Source organism: Salmo trutta, chromosome 34, assembly GCF_901001165.1.
Source record: "Salmo trutta chromosome 34, fSalTru1.1, whole genome shotgun sequence".
Taxonomy (NCBI): domain Eukaryota; kingdom Metazoa; phylum Chordata; class Actinopteri; order Salmoniformes; family Salmonidae; genus Salmo; species Salmo trutta.
Window position 1 is genome coordinate 31,967,293 of NC_042990.1, and position 18,156 is coordinate 31,985,448.

Sequence of the window (18,156 nt, forward strand, 5' to 3'; positions counted from 1 at the left end):
CTAGTCTCTCTCTTGCCTACTGTACAGCTAGTCTCTCTCTTGCCTACTGTACAGCTAGTCTCTCTCTTGCCTACTGTACAGCTAGTCTCTCTAGCCTACTGTACAGCTCGTCTCTCTAGCCTACTGTACAGCTCGTCTCTGTAGCCTACTGTACAGCTCGTCTCTCTAGCCTACTGTACAGCTCGTCTCTGTAGTCTACTGTACAGCTCGTCTCTGTAGCCTACTGTACAGCTCGTCTCTGTAGCCTACTGTACAGCTCGTCTCTGTAGCCTACTGTACAGCTCGTCTCTGTAGCCTACTGTACAGCTCGTCTCTGTAGCCTACTGTACAGCTCGTCTCTGTAGCCTACTGTACAGCTCGTCTCTGTAGCCTACTGTACAGCTCGTCTCTGTAGCCTACTGTACAGCTCGTCTCTGTAGCCTACTGTACAGCTCGTCTCTCTAGCCTACTGTACAGCTAGTCTCTCTAGCCTACTGTACAGCTCGTCTCTGTAGCCTACTGTACAGCTAGTCTCTCTCTAGACTACTGTACAGCTAGTCTCTCTCTAGACTACTGTACAGCTAGTCTCTCTCTAGACTACTGTACAGCTAGTCTCTCTCTAGACTACTGTACAGCTAGTCTCTCTCTAGACTACTGTACTGCTAGTCTCTCTCTAGACTACTGTACTGCTAGTCTCTCTCTAGACTACTGTACTGCTAGTCTCTCTCTAGACTACTGTACAGCTAGTCTCTCTCTTGCCTACTGTACAGCTAGTCTCTCTCTTGCCTACTGTACAGCTAGTCTCTCTCTTGCCTACTGTACAGCTAGTCTCTCTCTTGCCTACTGTACAGCTAGTCTCTCTCTTGCCTACTGTACAGCTAGTCTCTCTAGCCTACTGTACAGCTAAACTCTCGTCTCTAGCCTACTGTACAGCTCGTCTCTGTAGCCTACTGAACAGCTAGTCTCTCTCTAGCCTACTGAACAGCTAGTCTCTCTCTAGCCTACTGTACAGCTAGTATCTCTCTTGCCTACTGTACAGCTAGTATCTCTCTTGCCTACTGTACAGCTAGTATCTCTCTTGCCTACTGTACAGCTAGTCTCTCTCTTGCCTACTGTACAGCTAGTCTCTCTCTTGCCTACTGTACAGCTAGTCTCTCTCTTGCCTACTGTACAGCTAGTCTCTCTCTTGCCTACTGTACAGCTAGTCTCTCTCTTGCCTACTGTACAGCTAGTCTCTCTCTTGCCTACTGTACAGCTAGTCTCTCTCTTGCCTACTGTACAGCTAGTCTCTCTAGCCTACTGTACAGCTCGTCTCTCTAGCCTACTGTACAGCTCGTCTCTCTAGCCTACTGTACAGCTCGTCTCTGTAGCCTACTGTACAGCTCGTCTCTGTAGCCTACTGTACAGCTCGTCTCTGTAGCCTACTGTACAGCTAGTCTCTCTAGTCTCTTTAGCCTACTGTAACAACAGTAAAGCAGCCATCTGCTCTGTCGTCAGTCAGACCTTTAAGATTAAACACTGCTTTCCAGACTCCCTTGAAAACCCCTCTGACAGAAGATGCTAGATCAGGTGGCATCTAGATTAGTGATAGCGTAGCAATGGGGCAGTGTAGCCAGCCATGGATCCAAAGCCTCCTGTAGCTGGTGGCTTAGGTCTACTTGTTTTGGATTCTGCAGAGCTCACATGGTCTTACCTCAAAGAGGAGGCAGAAATTCTCCCTAAGCCAGACTGCTGTTGCAAATCCCTCCCTCCCCAGCCCCACCAAGGGCTATCAGATTTAGTGGGAGGAAGGTGTGATGGACGTCTAATATAAAGGAGGTTTTGTTTAGTGGCGTTCTCCATTTTGTAACCCCAGGCCTCGGAGTCCCTTGGCCAGTGACCAGGGCATTGAGTGTGAAAGAGCCATGGCCTGCTAACATCTTGAAGGACTGAAACGGAGACTCATGCTTAGTGACTCAACAATGCTGCAGCGCACCCCATTCAACGAGTCTCCTCAGACCTGAATCTGACAAAGTTTTATGGTGCATTGTGTATATATAGATCTATATAGGGCGCATAAATGAATCATTTTAGGGTGACATCCTCGCTGGCACCCTCAGAATTTCCCTGTCATGATCATTGATTATTTTTCCCCCAGAGTTAAATTGATATAGCAGTAAAACAGTGTAGTCTGGATTATGGAAGAATCTCAGTGGTACAGTAGCAAGCTGGAGTGTGTGTGGACAGAACACCTCATCGGGTGTATCTTCGGAGTGGAAAGACAGAGTGGATCAAAGTTACTTTCTGAAGCCTCAGTCTGTCAGTCACTGTTGTAGTACATATCGCTGCCTGCTGAATTATTAATGCTGCGATTACACTCAATGTCCGCAGTGATGATGGAGACCGGTTTAGCAGTGTCTGGCCTCTTTGATTTGCCTCTGGTCTGCCAGTCTTCTGAGCTGAGCTGTCTGACTCTAAGCCTGTGTGTAAACACCAGAAGTAGTCTGACTCTAAGCCTGTGTGTAAACACCAGAAGTCTGTCTCTAAGCCTGTGTGTAAACATCCGACAGGTCTGACTCTAAGCCTGTGTGTAAACACCAGACGAAGTCTGACTCTAAGCCTGTGTGTAAACACCAGAAGAAGTCTGACTCTAAGCCTGTGTGTAAACACCAGAAGAACAGTAGAACAAACTTAGGTTTAGACTGTTGCCTAAACGTATCATCTCAGAGAACCTTGGCTATTTACACTGCTCAAAAAAATAAAGGGAACACTAAAATAACACATCCTAGATCTGAATGAATTAAATAATCTTTTTTCTTTACATAGTTGAATGTGCTGACAACAAAATCACACAAAAATAATCAATGGAAATCCAAATTATCAACCCATGGAGGGCTGGATTTGGAGTCACACTCAAAATGAAAGTGGAAAACCACACTACAGGCTGATCCAACTTTGATGTAATGTCCTTAAAACAAGTCAAAATGAGGCTCAGTAGTGTGTGTGTCCTCCACATGCCTGTATGACCTCCCTACAATGCCTGGGCATGCTCCTGATGAGGTGGCGGATGGTCTCCTGAGGGATCTCCTCCCAGACCTGGACTAAAGCATCCGCCAACTCCTGGACAGTCTGTGGTGCAATGTGGCGTTGGTGGATGGAGCGAGACATGATGTCCCAGATGTGCTCAATTGGATTCAGGTCTGGGGAACGGGCGGGCCAGTCCATAGCATCAATGCCTTCCTCTTGCAGCAACTGCTGACACACTCCAGCCACATGAGGTCTAGCATTGTCTTGCATTAGGAGGAACCCAGGGCCAACCGCACCAGCATATGGTCTCACAAGGGGTCTGAGGATCTCATCTCAGTACCTAATGGCAGTCAGGCTACCTCTGGCGAGCACATGGAGGGCTGTGCGACCCCCCCCCCCCCCCCCCCCCCCCCACAGAAATGCCACCCCACACCATGACTGACCCACCGCCAAACCGGTCATGCTGGAGGAAGGATGTTGCAGGCAGCAGAACGTTCTCCACGGCGTCTCCAGACTCTGTCACGTGCTCAGTGTGAACCTGCTTTCATCTGTGAAGAGCACAGGGCGCCAGTGGCGAATTTGCCAATCTTGGTGTTCTCTGGCAAATGCCAAACGTCCTGCACGGTGTTGGGCTGTAAGCACAACCCCCACCTGTGGATGTCGGGCCCTCATACCACCCTCATGGAGTTTGTTTCTGACCGTTTGAGCAGACACATGCACATTTGTGGCCTGCTGGAGGTCATTTTGCAGGGCTCTGGCAGTGCTCCTCCTGCTCCTCCTTGCACAAAGGCGGAGGTAGTGGTCCTGCTGCTGGGTTGTTGCCATCTTACGGCCTCCTCCACGTCTCCTGATGTACTGGCCTGTCTCCTGGTAGCGCCTCCATGCTCTGGACACTACGCTGACAGACACAGCAAACCTTCTTGCCACAGCTCGCATTGATGTGCCATCCTGGATGAGCTGCACTACCTTGAGCCACTTGTGTGGGTTGTAGACTCCGTCTCATGCTACCACTAGAGTGAAAGCACTGCCAGTATTCAGAAGTGACCAAAACATCAGCCAGGAAGCATAGGAACTGAGAAGTGGTCTGTGGTCACCACCTGCAGAACCACTCCTTTATTGGGGGTGTCTTGCTAATTGCCTATAATTTCCACCTGTTGTCTATTCCATTTGCACAACAGCATGTGAAATGTATTGTCAATCAGTGTTGCTTCCTAAGTGGACAGTTTGATTTCACAGAAGTGTGATTGACTTGGAGTTACATTGTGTTGTTTAAGTGTTCCCTTTATTTTTTTGAGCAGTGTAGTACACTCTTAGAGAGAAAAAAAAGGTTTCTGAAAGGTTTCTCCGGCTGTCCCTATTGGATAATTATTTGAAGAACCATTTTAGGTTCTATGTTAGAACCCTTTTTAGATTCCATATAGAACCCTCTGTGAAAATAGTCATTCAATGGTTTTCCCTTGGGGACAGAAGAATAACCCTTTAGGTTCTGAATAGAACTTTCTAGAGTATGTCATGTGCAATGCCTCCTGTATAAAATGTTGGATTTGATTAAGTTGAAGTATCTCTGGGGCCTCCCGAGTGGCACAGTGGTCTAAGGCACTGCATTGCAGTGATAGTGGCATCACTACAGATCCAGGTTTGATACCATGCTGTGACGCGACTAGGAGACCCATGAGGCGGCGCACAATTGGCCCAGCGTCGTCCGGGTTAGGGGAGGGTTGGGACAGCCGGGTTGTCCTTGTCCCATCACGCTCTAGCGACTCCTGTGGCGGGCCAGGCGTATGCACGCTGACACGGTTGCCAGGTGTACGGTGTTTCCTCCGACACGTTGGTGTGGCTGGCTTCCGGGTTAAGTGAGCAGTGTGTCAAGAAGCAGTGCGGCTTGGCGGGTCGTGTTGCGAAGGTCTCTGCTCTGTCGAGCATTAGCGCTGCCACTGAGTGGAATGAAATTAGCATAAAATCATTAGCCTTTAAGCATTTTGTGCTTAATTAAATCTCCCTGTCATGTGGAACGCTCTTGAGTGAGAATTTTAATCTGTCAATATGAAACTTGTTATGAACACTACTATTCAACCGTTGTAATGGAAATATTTAATATGGCAACGTTTTAATATTTCATTTAGCCTGATCAACACTAAGTTTAGCATATTTGGAGTTTCTGTAACACTCATCGTTTCCAGTGTTCTATTTGCGACTCTCAAGGTGCAAATTGAAGGTCACGAGACTTGTTATGGATTATTGTCATATCTGTGGATAGTGATTGACGCCAGACTGGAGATACAAGGACTGAGGACACACTGATTATTCACTGTTGTATTGACGACATTCTATGACCACTGTGATTCTGTAGCAGCTGACAGTCACAGTGTTTTGTTTGGACTTTCTACAAGCCTCTCGGCTGGTGTTTAGAGAACATTTGGTGCTTTTATTAGGATATAAAATACCTGTTTCCAAGGGGCCAGTTAGACATTTTCTCTGCTTCTGTGCTGTAGGTGTCTCCCTGTTGCAACTTGTAATAAACCAGATTGATTTTTGATTGACTTTATCTGTGGCTGCTCTCACTTTTTCGTTTACCTGGGAATTCCTCTTCCACCTGTAATAAGTGGTATAACGCCATCTGCTCACTGTAATGGTTCAAGTCTTATCAAGTCTGTCATGGATTGACTTATAACTCAGCTCAAGGTGTCTTACTACTTTTATCATAGGCCAAACTTCAAACTGGACCTAAACATTTTCTCAGCCCTCCCTGTTGTGTGTTTGTGTTTTCCACAGAGCTGTGTGGCCTGGGGACTTTTTGAGTGGCAGCTGGTGAGATTCCACTCTATTGGTTGCCGGGGGCGATGAGGGTGCGTTGCTCCCGGAAGCTGGGCCTCCTAGCTAAGTCCTTCTTCCTGCTGTGGGTGCTGTGGCTGGGCTACCTGCTCCTGGTCCGTTCCTCCTTCTCCTCCTCCACAGGGAACGATGGAGGGGGCCGCAGCCTGCTGGTTAGGCACTTAGCCCCCGTGGAGGAACAGGGGAACGAGCAGCTGGCCAGGCCTGTGTACGTGAAAGCGCCGGCGGACGCAAACGCCCCCGGGGAGTGGGGCAAGGCCACCCGGCTGAACCTCAGTCCGGAGGAGAAGAAGCAAGAGGAGGACAGCGTGGAGAGATACGCTATTAATATCTTTGTCAGCGATAAGATCTCCCTGCACCGACACATCCAGGACAACAGGATGAAGGAGTGAGTAGGCAAATTATCTTCATCTTCACACAGTGGGAACATCTCAATTGCATTCTCGTCACGTCCTCTCTCCTCGTCTTCTTCTCAAAAATGAGAGGTCCCTCCCCTCTGACCTTGTCCTCCAATGGGTTTTGAGAAAGAGGGGATGTGAGGAGTATGCTATTGGGATTCAGAGACCCCCCTGGCATTTCAATCCATCTGGACCAGTAGTTTAGACCAGTAACCACCTCTGATTGTACAGGTCCAGTGAGGCTGATTTCAGAAACGTACATTAAACCTACAACTTTGACGAATGGCTACTAATCTGTGTTATGAAGCTGAATTAGATTTGGCTAACCTGGTGTCATGTAAGACAGTGATATTTCCTGTACAGCTGGGATGAATGAGTAACTTCCCTAACTGGCCTTACTCAGTTTAAAAGGTACGGTACTCATTGCACTAGAGGACTGAACTTTGATTAATTGCCTCAATAAAAAGTCTCCATCTGTGTTTCGTCTTCCCAGCTGTTCACAGCAGAAGTGATGCTCAGTGACGGTGGCAGCCATCATGTGATAATGTCAGCCATCATGTGATAATGTATTATATTATTACCCCTCACAACAAATAATTAAGAGTATACTATAATATACAAAAGTTTGTGAGCAAAATAATTTGAAAAATACAATTTGAAAAAATTGAAAGATATTGAGTAAATGTTGGTTTCTTTTCATTTTGATAAGAGACACATGTTATGATTTTAAGGTTATTTGTTGATGTAAAAATCTAAATGTACTGATTTTAAGGTTGCGTCATTAGATTTGTAGGGTCGCGAGAAATTCGGGCCAAAAAAATAAAGGGTCCCTGAATGCTCAAACAAACGTTTAAAGCTAAATCCTGACTTCAAATACAATCACCCAACTCCAATTTTTGTGCAAGGCAAGCATGACGTCAGTTAGTAACACACAGTGTAAGTTGAGATCGGGCCAATCACATAACAGGAGACTTAAATCTTGTTAGGCACGTAAATTGCTTGGAATGTAGCAGATTTGTTACCTACTACTGTGTTGTTTACCTATATTGTGAAGCATACCGTTGTTTGCATAAAGATCGGCAACAAAACCGGTTACTACTTGTCTATAATCAAGCTGCTACACACACACACACACACACACACACACACACACACACACACACACACACACACCATTATTACTGTGGATGAATTCAAGCTTGTGTTTTTGTTACTTTTCATCTGTTTTCCATAAGACGCTGTTCTGCTTGAGTTTCAATGACTTCCAATAAACACTGAATCTGTCTGGGCTCATGGTCAGCTTCCAATAAACACTGAATCTGTCTGGGCTCATGGTCAGCTTCCAATAAACACTGAATCTGTCTGGGCTCATGGTCAGCTCCCAATAAACAGTGAGGCCAGGATCCTTTTTTTTTTTTTTAAAGGCACATGAGCTGTCTCTCCAGTTCTTTACAGAGTAGCCTCCGTCCCTGACTGTAGAGAGTAGCCTCCGTCCCTGACTGTGGAGGGTAGCCTCCGTCCCTGACTGTGGAGGGTAGCCTCCGTCCCTGACCTGTGGAGGGTAGCCTCCGTCCCTGACTGTGGAGGGTAGCCTCCGTCCCTGACTGTGGAGGGTAGCCTCCGTCCCTGACTGTGGAGGGTAGCCTCCGTCCCTGACTGTGGAGGGTAGCCTCCGTCCCTGACTGTGGAGGGTAGCCTCCGTCCCTGACTGTGGAGGGTAGCCTCCGTCCCTGACTGTGGAGGGTAGCCTCCGTCCCTGACTGTGGAGGGTAGCCTCCGTCCCTGACTGTGGAGGGTAGCCTCCGTCCCTGACTGTGGAGGGTAGCCTCCGTCCCTGACTGTGGAGGGTAGCCTCCGTCCCTGACTGTGGAGGGTAGCCTCCGTCCCTGACTGTGGAGGGTAGCCTCCGTCCCTGACTGTGGAGGGTAGCCTCCGTCCCTGACTGTGGAGGGTAGCCTCCGTCCCTGACTGTGGAGGGTAGCCTCCGTCCCTGACTGTGGAGGGTAGCCTCCGTCCCTGACCTGTGGAGGGTAGCCTCCGTCCCTGACCTGTGGAGGGTAGCCTCCGTCCCTGACCTGTGGAGGGTAGCCTCCGTCCCTGACCTGTGGAGGGTAGCCTCCGTCCCTGACCTGTGGAGGGTAGCCTCCGTCCCTGACCTGTGGAGGGTAGCCTCCGTCCCTGACCTGTGGAGGGTAGCCTCCGTCCCTGACCTGTGGAGGGTAGCCTCCGTCCCTGACCTGTGGAGGGTAGCCTCCGTCCCTGACCTGTGGAGGGTAGCCTCCGTCCCTGACCTGTGGAGGGTAGCCTCCGTCCCTGACCTGTGGAGGGTAGCCTCCGTCCCTGACCTGTGGAGGGTAGCCTCCGTCCCTGACCTGTGGAGGGTAGCCTCCGTCCCTGACCTGTGGAGGGTAGCCTCCGTCCCTGACCTGTGGAGGGTAGCCTCCGTCCCTGACCTGTGGAGGGTAGCCTCCGTCCCTGACCTGTGGAGGGTAGCCTCCGTCCCTGACCTGTGGAGGGTAGCCTCCGTCCCTGACCTGTGGAGGGTAGCCTCCGTCCCTGACCTGTGGAGGGTAGCCTCCGTCCCTGACCTGTGGAGGGTAGCCTCCGTCCCTGACCTGTGGGGGTAGCCTCCGTCCCTGACCTGTGGAGGGTAGCCTCCGTCCCTGACCTGTGGCGGGTAGCCTCCGTCCCTGACCTGTGGAGGGTAGCCTCCGTCCCTGACCTGTGGAGGGTAGCCTCCGTCCCTGACCTGTGGAGGGTAGCCTCCGTCCCTGACCTGTGGAGGGTAGCCTCCGTCCCTGACCTGTGGAGGGTAGCCTCCGTCCCTGACCTGAGGAGGGTAGCCTCCGTCCCTGACCTGAGGAGGGTAGCCTCCGTCCCTGACCTGAGGAGGGTAGCCTCCGTCCCTGACCTGAGGAGGGTAGCCTCCGTCCCTGACCTGAGGAGGGTAGCCTCCGTCCCTGACCTGAGGAGGGTAGCCTCCGTCCCTGACCTGAGGAGGGTAGCCTCCGTCCCTGACCTGAGGAGGGTAGCCTCCGTCCCTGACCTGAGGAGGGTAGCCTCCGACCCTGACCTGAGGAGGGTAGCCTCCGTCCCTGACCTGAGGAGGGTAGCCTCCGACCCTGACCTGAGGAGGGTAGCCTCCGTCCCTGACCTGAGGAGGGTAGCCTCCGTCCCTGACTGAAGCTCTCAAATGCCATTCTTTCTCTTATTTCCCCTTTGGTGCAGAAACCTGAGTTCTGTTTCTCTATTTCTTTACCTCTCTCTTTCTCCTTGGCCCCTTTCTCTCTCTGTCTCTCTCTGTCTAACTCTGTCTAACTCTTTCTCGCTCTTCTCTCTCCTCACTTTCTCATTTTCTCTATCTCCCCCTCTCATCACTCTCCTTTTTCTCCATTTGTTGTCCTCTGGTCTCTCCGTGAGAACGGCTCAGGCACGTTGTCCTCTGGTCTCTCCGTGAGAACGGCTCAGGCACGTTGTCCTCTGGTCTCTCCGTGAGAACGGCTCAGGCACGTTGTCCTCTGGTCTCTCCTTGAGAACGGCTCAGGCACGTTGTCCTCTGGTCTCTCCGTGAGAACGGCTCAGGCACGTTGTCCTCTGGTCTCTCCGTGAGAACGGCTCAGGCACGTTGTCCTCTGGTCTCTCCGTGAGAACGGCTCAGGCACGTTGTCCTCTGGTCTCTCCGTGAGAACGGCTCAGGCACGTTGTCCTCTGGTCTCTCCGTGAGAACGGCTCAGGCACGTTGTCCTCTGGTCTCTCCGTGAGAACGGCTCAGGCATGTAGGACGTCGGTGTGATTTCTTTCCCCTCATATTTCTGTTTCTTGTCATTTCCACAACTCCCCACAGGAATGAGACCAAATGCTCCTCTCCTGCACTGACCAAAGCAACTCTCTAGCAAACTGTCACATGTACACTGCTCCAAAGAGAGTGACTGATTGTGTGGTCTGTCTTGCAGTCTTGCAGTAAAAGTTATTATTCTATATTTATTATTATATATTCGTTATCTATATACACTACTGTTCAAAAGTTTGGGGTCACTTAGAAATGTCCTTGTTTTTTTAAATAAAAGCACCTTATTTTTGTCCATTTAAAGTAACATTAATTGATCAGAAATACAGTGTAGACATTGTAAATGACTATTGTAGCTGGAAACAGCTGATTTTTAATGGAATATCTACGTAGGCGTACAGAGACCCATTATCAGTAACCATCACTCCTGTGTTCCAATGGCATGTTGTGTTAGCTAATTCAAGTTTATCATTTTAAAAGGCTAATTGATCATTAGAAAACCCTTTTGCAATTATGTTAGTGTAACCGATGTGAAATGGCTAACTAGTTTGCGGGGTGCGTGCTAATAGCGTTTCAATCGGTGACGTCACTCGCTCTGAGACCTTGAAGTAGTTGTTCCCCTTGCTTTGCAAGGGCCACGGCTTTTGTGCAGCGATGGGTAACGATGCTTCGTGGGAGGCAGTTGTTGATGTGTGCAGAGGGTCCCTGGTTCGAGCCCAGGTAGGGGTAAGGAGAGGGACGGAAGCTATACTGTTACATTAGCACAGCTGAAAACTGTTGTCCTGATTTAAAGAAGCAATAAAAATGCTCCAGATACTAGTTGAGTATCTGGAGCATCAGCATTTGTGAGTTTGATTACAGGCTCAAAATGGCCAGAAACAAAGAACTTTCTTCTGAAACTCATCAGTCTATTCTTGTGCTGAGAAATGAAGGCTATTCCTTGCGAGAAATTGCCAAGAAACTGAAGATCTCGTACAACGCTGTGTACTACTCCCGTCACAGAACAGCGCAAACTGTCCTTCAAATCTGTGGAGGGAGCTGAAGGTTTGAGTTGCCAAACGTCAGCCTCGAAACCTTAATGACTTGGAGAAGATCTGCAAAGAGGAGTGGGACAAAATCCCTCCTGAGATGTGTGCAAACCTGGTGGCCAACTACAAGAAACGTCTGACCTCTGATTGCCAACAAGGGTTTTGCCACCAAGTACTAAGTCATGTTTTGCAGAGGGGTCAAATATTTATTTCCCTCATTAAAATGTAAATCAATTTATAACATTTTTGACATGTGTTTTTCTCGATATTTTTGTTGTTATTCTGTCTCTCACTGTTCAAATAAACCTAACATTAAAATTATAGACTGATCATTTCTTTGTCAGTGGGCAAACATACAAAATCAGCAGGGGATCAAATACTTTTTTCCCCCACTGTAGATATTCCATTAAAAATCAGCTGTTTCCAGCTACAATAGTCATTTACAACATTAACAATGTCTACACTGTATTTCTGATCAATTTTATATTTTAATGGACAGAATTTGCTTTCTTTAAAAAACAAGTACATTTCTAAGTGACTCAACTTTTGAATGGTAGTGTATATTAATTTTTAAAACATTTTATCTAAAGTTTTTTTCACTAAAGAATAATGTCCATCTATAGGAAGGGTTATTTTATGTTTTTCTTTTTTGCTTAAATTATTACCTATCCCTTAATCTTTACATTTATTTAGGGATTAGCCTTCGATCATTTAATTTAAGATTAGCCTTTGATAGGCTGAAAGCAATCCTAATAAACAACATCTCTCTCTTTCATTTGAGTACAGATGCAGAGCGAAGAAGTTTGACTACGTCCGTCTGCCGACCACGTCTGTGATCATAGCGTTCTACAACGAGGCCTGGTCCACCCTGCTCAGGACCATCCACAGTGTTCTGGAGAGCACTCCTGCTGTCCTCCTGAAGGAGATCATTCTCATAGACGACTTCAGTGACCGAGGTGAGACAGAGCTTTTTTGTCCTTGTCTTTTTTTGGGGGATAGTTAATAGTCATGTTTACACAGTTTAATGTTCTGTTAGCCTAGTCAGCACCTCTACAAACAATTCATGCTTTGTCGTTGTCTATTTTGGGAGAAAAAAAATCATAGAACATATTTTAATTTGTGAACATCTGGTTAATAAACTTAGTTTTTATATGAACAATCCTTTATGCCAAGAAAACACAACTTAGAGAGTAAAAGAAAAGGTTAAAAGATGCCTTAGAATACCTAGCTAATATTTGTCAGGCATTGCGTTTCACCCCAAAGTTGACGGTAATACAGAACAGGCCGAACAATGGGGCTTATCTGTACATATCTGAGATGAGATGAGATGAGCCAGAGAGTTCTGTGAGAGAGAAAGGACATATCCTTCCATGGAGACAACACAGTCACTGCTGAGTGTCAGTACAAGTGGAGTTTCTAGTGTTTATGTGTGGCGCTGGTCAGGAAAAACGAATTATATAATAGTTCTCTATGTATGTGTCAGTGAATAGGCTGTCTCTGACACACACAGAAATAGATTGAGCCAAATGATTCAAAATTGCCACCAGTCCACCCATTATGGCATAATTGACCTGAATGGGGGATGTCTGTTCTATTCATTTGATTCTATGCTCAGACATGATAGCTGTTCTCTCTGACCACCATATTACAGTTTACTCTCCACCGTCCTCTGAGACCAGTCAGGATGTAAGATGCCACGTCATTCTCATCCACAACTGTAATATACAAGAGACGATGATGAGGAGAGAGGAAAGCACTGTCATCAGCACTACTGACGGTGTCTTCCCCTTCAGGGAGACTGGGACTATCATTTTCATTGTAGTTGAATAATAATTTAGCTTAGCCTGTTGGTCTGTCAGTATGCAAAGATAAGATCTGTTTATTTGTTCGACTTTCTATTATTGTCTACATTATTATCACTGCACTGTTGGGAAAGAACTCTCAAGGTAAGAATTTCACTGTACTGATTTACACCAGTTCTCTCCTGTGCACACAGCAAATAAACTTTTTGAAAACAGTTGCGAAGCAAGGATCTGTTCCCTTCCCATACTATCAATTATGAGTTTTTAGAAGTACAGTGGCTGCATTGTGTGGTGTGTGTGTGTGTGTGTGTGTGTGTGTGTGTGTGTGTGTGAGAGAGAAGCCTTGACCATCTATCTCTCTGTGTGAAACCCAGTCTATCTGCAGTCTCAGCTGGAGCAGTACATCAGTAACTGGGAGCGTGTCCGCCTCATCCGCACCAACAAGAGGGAGGGGCTGGTCAGGGCGAGGCTCATCGGCGCCACCTACGCCACGGGGGACGTATTGACCTTCCTGGACTGTCACTGCGAGTGTGTCCCCGGCTGGATCGAGCCGCTCTTGGAGAGGTGTGTTTCACTTAGCCAGCATATTGTCAATGTGATTACAATTACAGATTCAATACTCAATGAATGGGATGGGACTGGTCATTAGGGTTGCATAGCAACAAGACATTCTGGAGGCAATAAAAACAGACTAGTGTTGATTGGCCTATTGGCATTCCTGGTCAAGTATAGTGGCACGTGAATTTCATCACATGTAAATGAGGGAATGTCTCATCATGAAAACCTTCCAGGGACTTTCAGTGAGTGTCCTTTCTTACACCATACTGTGTATATTCTCCTCCCTCCAGGATTGGAGAGAATGAGAGCACCATCGTGTGTCCGGTGATCGACACCATCGACTGGAACTCGTTTGAGTTCTACATGCAGACAGATGAGCCCATGATCGGAGGCTTTGACTGGAGGCTGACCTTCCAGTGGCACTCCCTCCCTGAGGTCGACCGCAAGAAACGCAAATCCCGCACCGAACCCATCAGGTCAGTAATTTTATGGTCATCAGTTTCTTTCCATATGGGATTTCTGGGCCCATCTCAAACGGCACCCCTTTGGTGCACTGCTTTTGACGGGAGCCCTCTGGGAGCCCTCTTCTGGGAGCCCTCTGGGAGCCGTCTGGGAGCCCTGGTAAACAGTATTGCTCTATAGATAAGTAATAGGGTGCCTTTTGGGAAACAGCCTCTGGCTCTCCTCTTAGGAGGAAATTAAATAGGGAGATATTTTGAAGAGAAGTTGTTTTATAAAAGTTATAGTTGGATCCCAAATACTCTCCTTTCTGACCTAGTTTAAAATGTTTTGAAATGCATCTCACCTTCTCTCCTTCATTCCTTGAAGAAGGTCTAATCACTTAAGTTTGGTCTAATCACATACAAATAAGTGATTACCTCAGGAAAGGGATAAATAGATTTTATTTAAAAGTCTTCTAATATGGCCTCTGACTGTTAACTGCACACTGTACTGACCTCCATGTTCCACTATGCTTTCTCTCTCTCTCAGGTCTCCTACCATGGCCGGTGGACTGTTTGCTGTGAGCAAGGCCTACTTTGAGTACCTGGGCACATATGACATGGGCATGGAGGTGTGGGGAGGAGAGAACCTGGAACTGTCCTTCAGGGTGAGTACTAAATACTCATTGACTGTGTCCCAAATGGCACCTATTCCCTTTAAAGTGCACTACTTTGGACCAGACTCCTATGGGCCCTAAGGGAATAAGGAATATGATGCCAATTGGGAAGCAACCACTCTTTCAATATGGCGTCAACATCTCAGTGCCAGTAGCGTTTGCAGTTGGCACAATTAAGCTATTTCTCAAGTACTTGGTAAAAAAGAGACTAATCTAATGCAGAAAGGACACCCACCTATATTCTGATCTTTGTCCCAAAATGGTTTTAAAAATGTCAACGATCCATGCTCCAAAAAGGTTTACAATGTATATGTTCTATGCCTCAAGTAGTGCACTACATAGGGAATAAGGTGCCATTTGGGACCTAGCATAGTTCTCAGCCGGCCCTGATGGCGAAGTGATGTCTCTCAGTGTCTGATCTGCTTACTGTGAGTGATGGATGGATGGCGTCGGACACTGCATCCCCATTTAGATAATGAAGGCTACCTTGTTGTTGGTGTCCCTTTCAGCTGTTCACGTCAATCATTACTGGCACAGATTTCCTGTTTTTGATCCAAGTGTGTGTGTGTGTGTGTGTGTGTGTGTGTGTGTGTGTGTGTGTGAAAAACTAAAGATGGATGGGGTATCACCCTATATGATGTTTTATGTATGTGGAAATAAAATGCCTCTCTCTGGGACTCTCCATCCATAATTGATGACTTGTGAATTGGTTTACAACTGTGTTTTGGGAACACAAAGGAGTAAGTATGGCACAGAATGAAATGTTTTGATGAGAATGAATAGGGTTCTAGCTAAGTATCCATTACAATGAGAGAATGTGTTGTGTAATTGAGGCGTAACTCAAGGAAGTCACTAAAGGTAATTAGCGAATAGTGAGGTAGCACCCTGTCGCTCTCCAAAGCTGTTTTATTGGCTGTAGTGGAAAACAAGCAATTATAAGATGCAAATTGATACCATAAATCAAATGTCCTGCAGGAAATATATTCAAATGGGAAAAACATCCCCCAACAAACTGGTTTTCATGATTCTCTTGTCATTTGCATAGTAGCTGTGAGAGAAGAAGAGCGGCAGTGTTGATTATTCATAGACAACGTCCATCTTGGTTTCTGCCTGCATTATCACACCACTTACATCCTAGTTTGGATCCTATTTCATAGTCTGGAGAACATTTAGGCACTAGTTTAATTATTAGGAAGTAGGGCTCGGAATCACCTGGGACCGATGCGATATGTATTACAATTCCATACTGTGATTTTTGTTGCGATTTGATGTTCCAAGCATATTGCTCACTATATGTCTGCTGCAGAGAGATAGGAGAGAGCATGAAAAAATACTTTTTGATCAGTCTTGGAATAAAAGTTCTGAAAACATGTTGGCTCACTATTAAAAAAAAAAAAAAAGACTTACAGGATAAAAAAAATAGCTGAATTATGGAACATGTACAGCTGACTGTCGCTAGCTAACGCTACCTTTTTTTACAATTCGATACTTGCAGTCAAAGTATCGATTTATAATATTGTCAAAAAATAATTTTGCGATATGTAACTGTCATGGATTTTTTTTGTCACATGCAAAATACAGTGAAATGCTTAATTTGCAAGCTCTATCCAACAGTGCAGCGAATCATATCAAAATAGTATAACTAAATAAAAAAATATATACACACATATACACACACACACTATATATATATATATATATATATATATATATATATATATACTGCTCAAAAAAATAAAGGGAACACTAAAATAACACATCCTAGATCTGAATGAATGAAATAATCTTATTAAATACTTTTTTGTTTACATAGTTGAATGTGCTGACAACGAAATCACACAAAAATAATCAATGGAAATCCAATTTATCAACCCATGGAGGTCTGGATTTGGAGTCACACTCAAAATTAAAGTGGAAAACCACACTACAGGCTGATCCAACTTTGATGTAATGTCCTTAAAACAAGTCAAAATTAGGCTCAGTAGTGTGTGTGGCCTCCACGTGCCTGTATGACCTCCCTACAACGCCTGGGCATGCTCCTGATGAGGTGGGGGATGGTCTCCTGAGGGATCTCCCCCCCCCAGACCTGGACTAAAGCATCCGCCAACTCCTGGACAGTCTGTGGTGCAACGTGGCGTTGGTGGATGGAGCGAGACATGATGTCCCAGATGTGCTCAATTGGATTCAGGTCTGGGGAACGGGCGGGCCAGTCCATAGCATCAATGCCTTCCTCTTGCAGGAACTGCTGACACACTCCAGCCACATGAGGTCAAGCATTGTCTTGCATTAGGAGGAACCCAGGGCCAACCGCACCAGCATATGGTCTCACAAGGGGTCTGAGGATCTCATCTCGGTACCTAATGGCAGTCAGGCTACCTCTGGCGAGCACATGGAGGGCTGTGCGGCCCCCCAAAGAAATGCCACCCCACACCATGACTGACCCACCGCCAAACCGGTTATGCTGGAGGATGTTGCAGGCAGCAGAACGTTCTCCACGGCGTCTCCAGACTCTGTCACATCTGTCACGTGCTCAGTGTGAACCTGCTTTCATCTGTGAAGAGCACAGGGCGCCAGTGGCGAATTTGCCAATCTTGGTGCTCTCTGGCAAATGCCAAACGTCCTGCACGGTGTTGGGCTGTAAGCACAACCCCCACCTGTGGACGTCGGGCCCCCATACCACCCTCATGGAGTCTGTTTCTGACCGTTTGAGCAGACACATGCACATTTGTGGCCTGCTGGAGGTCATTTTGCAGGGCTCTGGCAGTGCTCCTCCTGCTCCTCCTTGCACAAAGGCGGAGGTGGCGGTCCTGCTGCTGGGTTGTTGCCCTCCTACGGCCTCCTCCACGTCTCCTGATGTACTGGCCTGTATCCTGGTAGCGCCTCCATGCTCTGGATACTACGCTGACAGACACAGCAAACCTTCTTGTCACAGCTCGCATTGATGTGCCATCCTGGATGAGCTGCACTACCTGAGCCACTTGTGTGGGTTGTAGACTCCGTCTCATGCTACCACTGGAGTGGAAGCACCGCCAGCATTCAAAACTGACCAAAACATCAGCCAGGAAGCATAGGAACTGAGAAGTGGTCTGTGGACTCCACCTGCAGAACCACTCCTTTATTGGGGGTGTCTTGCTAATTGCCTATAATTTCCACCTGTTGTCTATTCCATTTGCACAACAGCATGTGAAATGTATTGTCAATCAGTGTTGCTTCCTAAGTTGACAGTTTGATTTCACAGAAGTGTGATTGACTTGGAGTTACATTGTGTTGTTTAAGTGTTCCCTTTATTTTTTTGAGCAGTATATATATATTAATTATTATTTAAGATTCTTCAAAGTGGCCACCCTTTGCCTTGATGACAGCTTTGCACACACTTGGCATTCTCTCAACCAGCTTCACCTAGAATGCTTTTCCAACAGTCTTGAAGGACTTCCCACATATGCTGGGTACTTGTTGCCTGCTTTTCCTTCACTCTGCAGTCCAACTCATCCCAAACCATCACAATTGGGTTGAGGTCGGGTGATTGTGGAGGCCAGGTCATCTGATGCAGCACTCCATCACTCTCTTTCTTGATCAAATAGCCCTTACACAGCCTGGAGGTGTGTTGGGTCATTGTCCTGTTGAAAAACAAATGATAGTCCCACTAAGC

General features: G+C 46.9%; 1 protein-coding gene across 2 annotated transcripts in view; it reads left to right on the forward strand.

Moving 5' to 3' along the window:
* The window catches only part of LOC115174035 (polypeptide N-acetylgalactosaminyltransferase 4), a 37,807-nt gene that overhangs the window by 9,356 nt on the left and 10,295 nt on the right, over positions 1 to 18,156 (forward strand). For both annotated transcript variants that reach the window (XM_029732646.1, XM_029732645.1), the window contains exons 2-6: positions 5,758 to 6,205; positions 11,817 to 11,986; positions 13,207 to 13,396; positions 13,681 to 13,866; positions 14,381 to 14,498. In XM_029732646.1, the coding sequence (XP_029588506.1) occupies positions 5,826 to 6,205; positions 11,817 to 11,986; positions 13,207 to 13,396; positions 13,681 to 13,866; positions 14,381 to 14,498 (1,044 nt within the window). In that variant the 5' untranslated portion in view covers positions 5,758 to 5,825. The remainder of the gene's footprint in view (positions 1 to 5,757; positions 6,206 to 11,816; positions 11,987 to 13,206; positions 13,397 to 13,680; positions 13,867 to 14,380; positions 14,499 to 18,156) is intronic.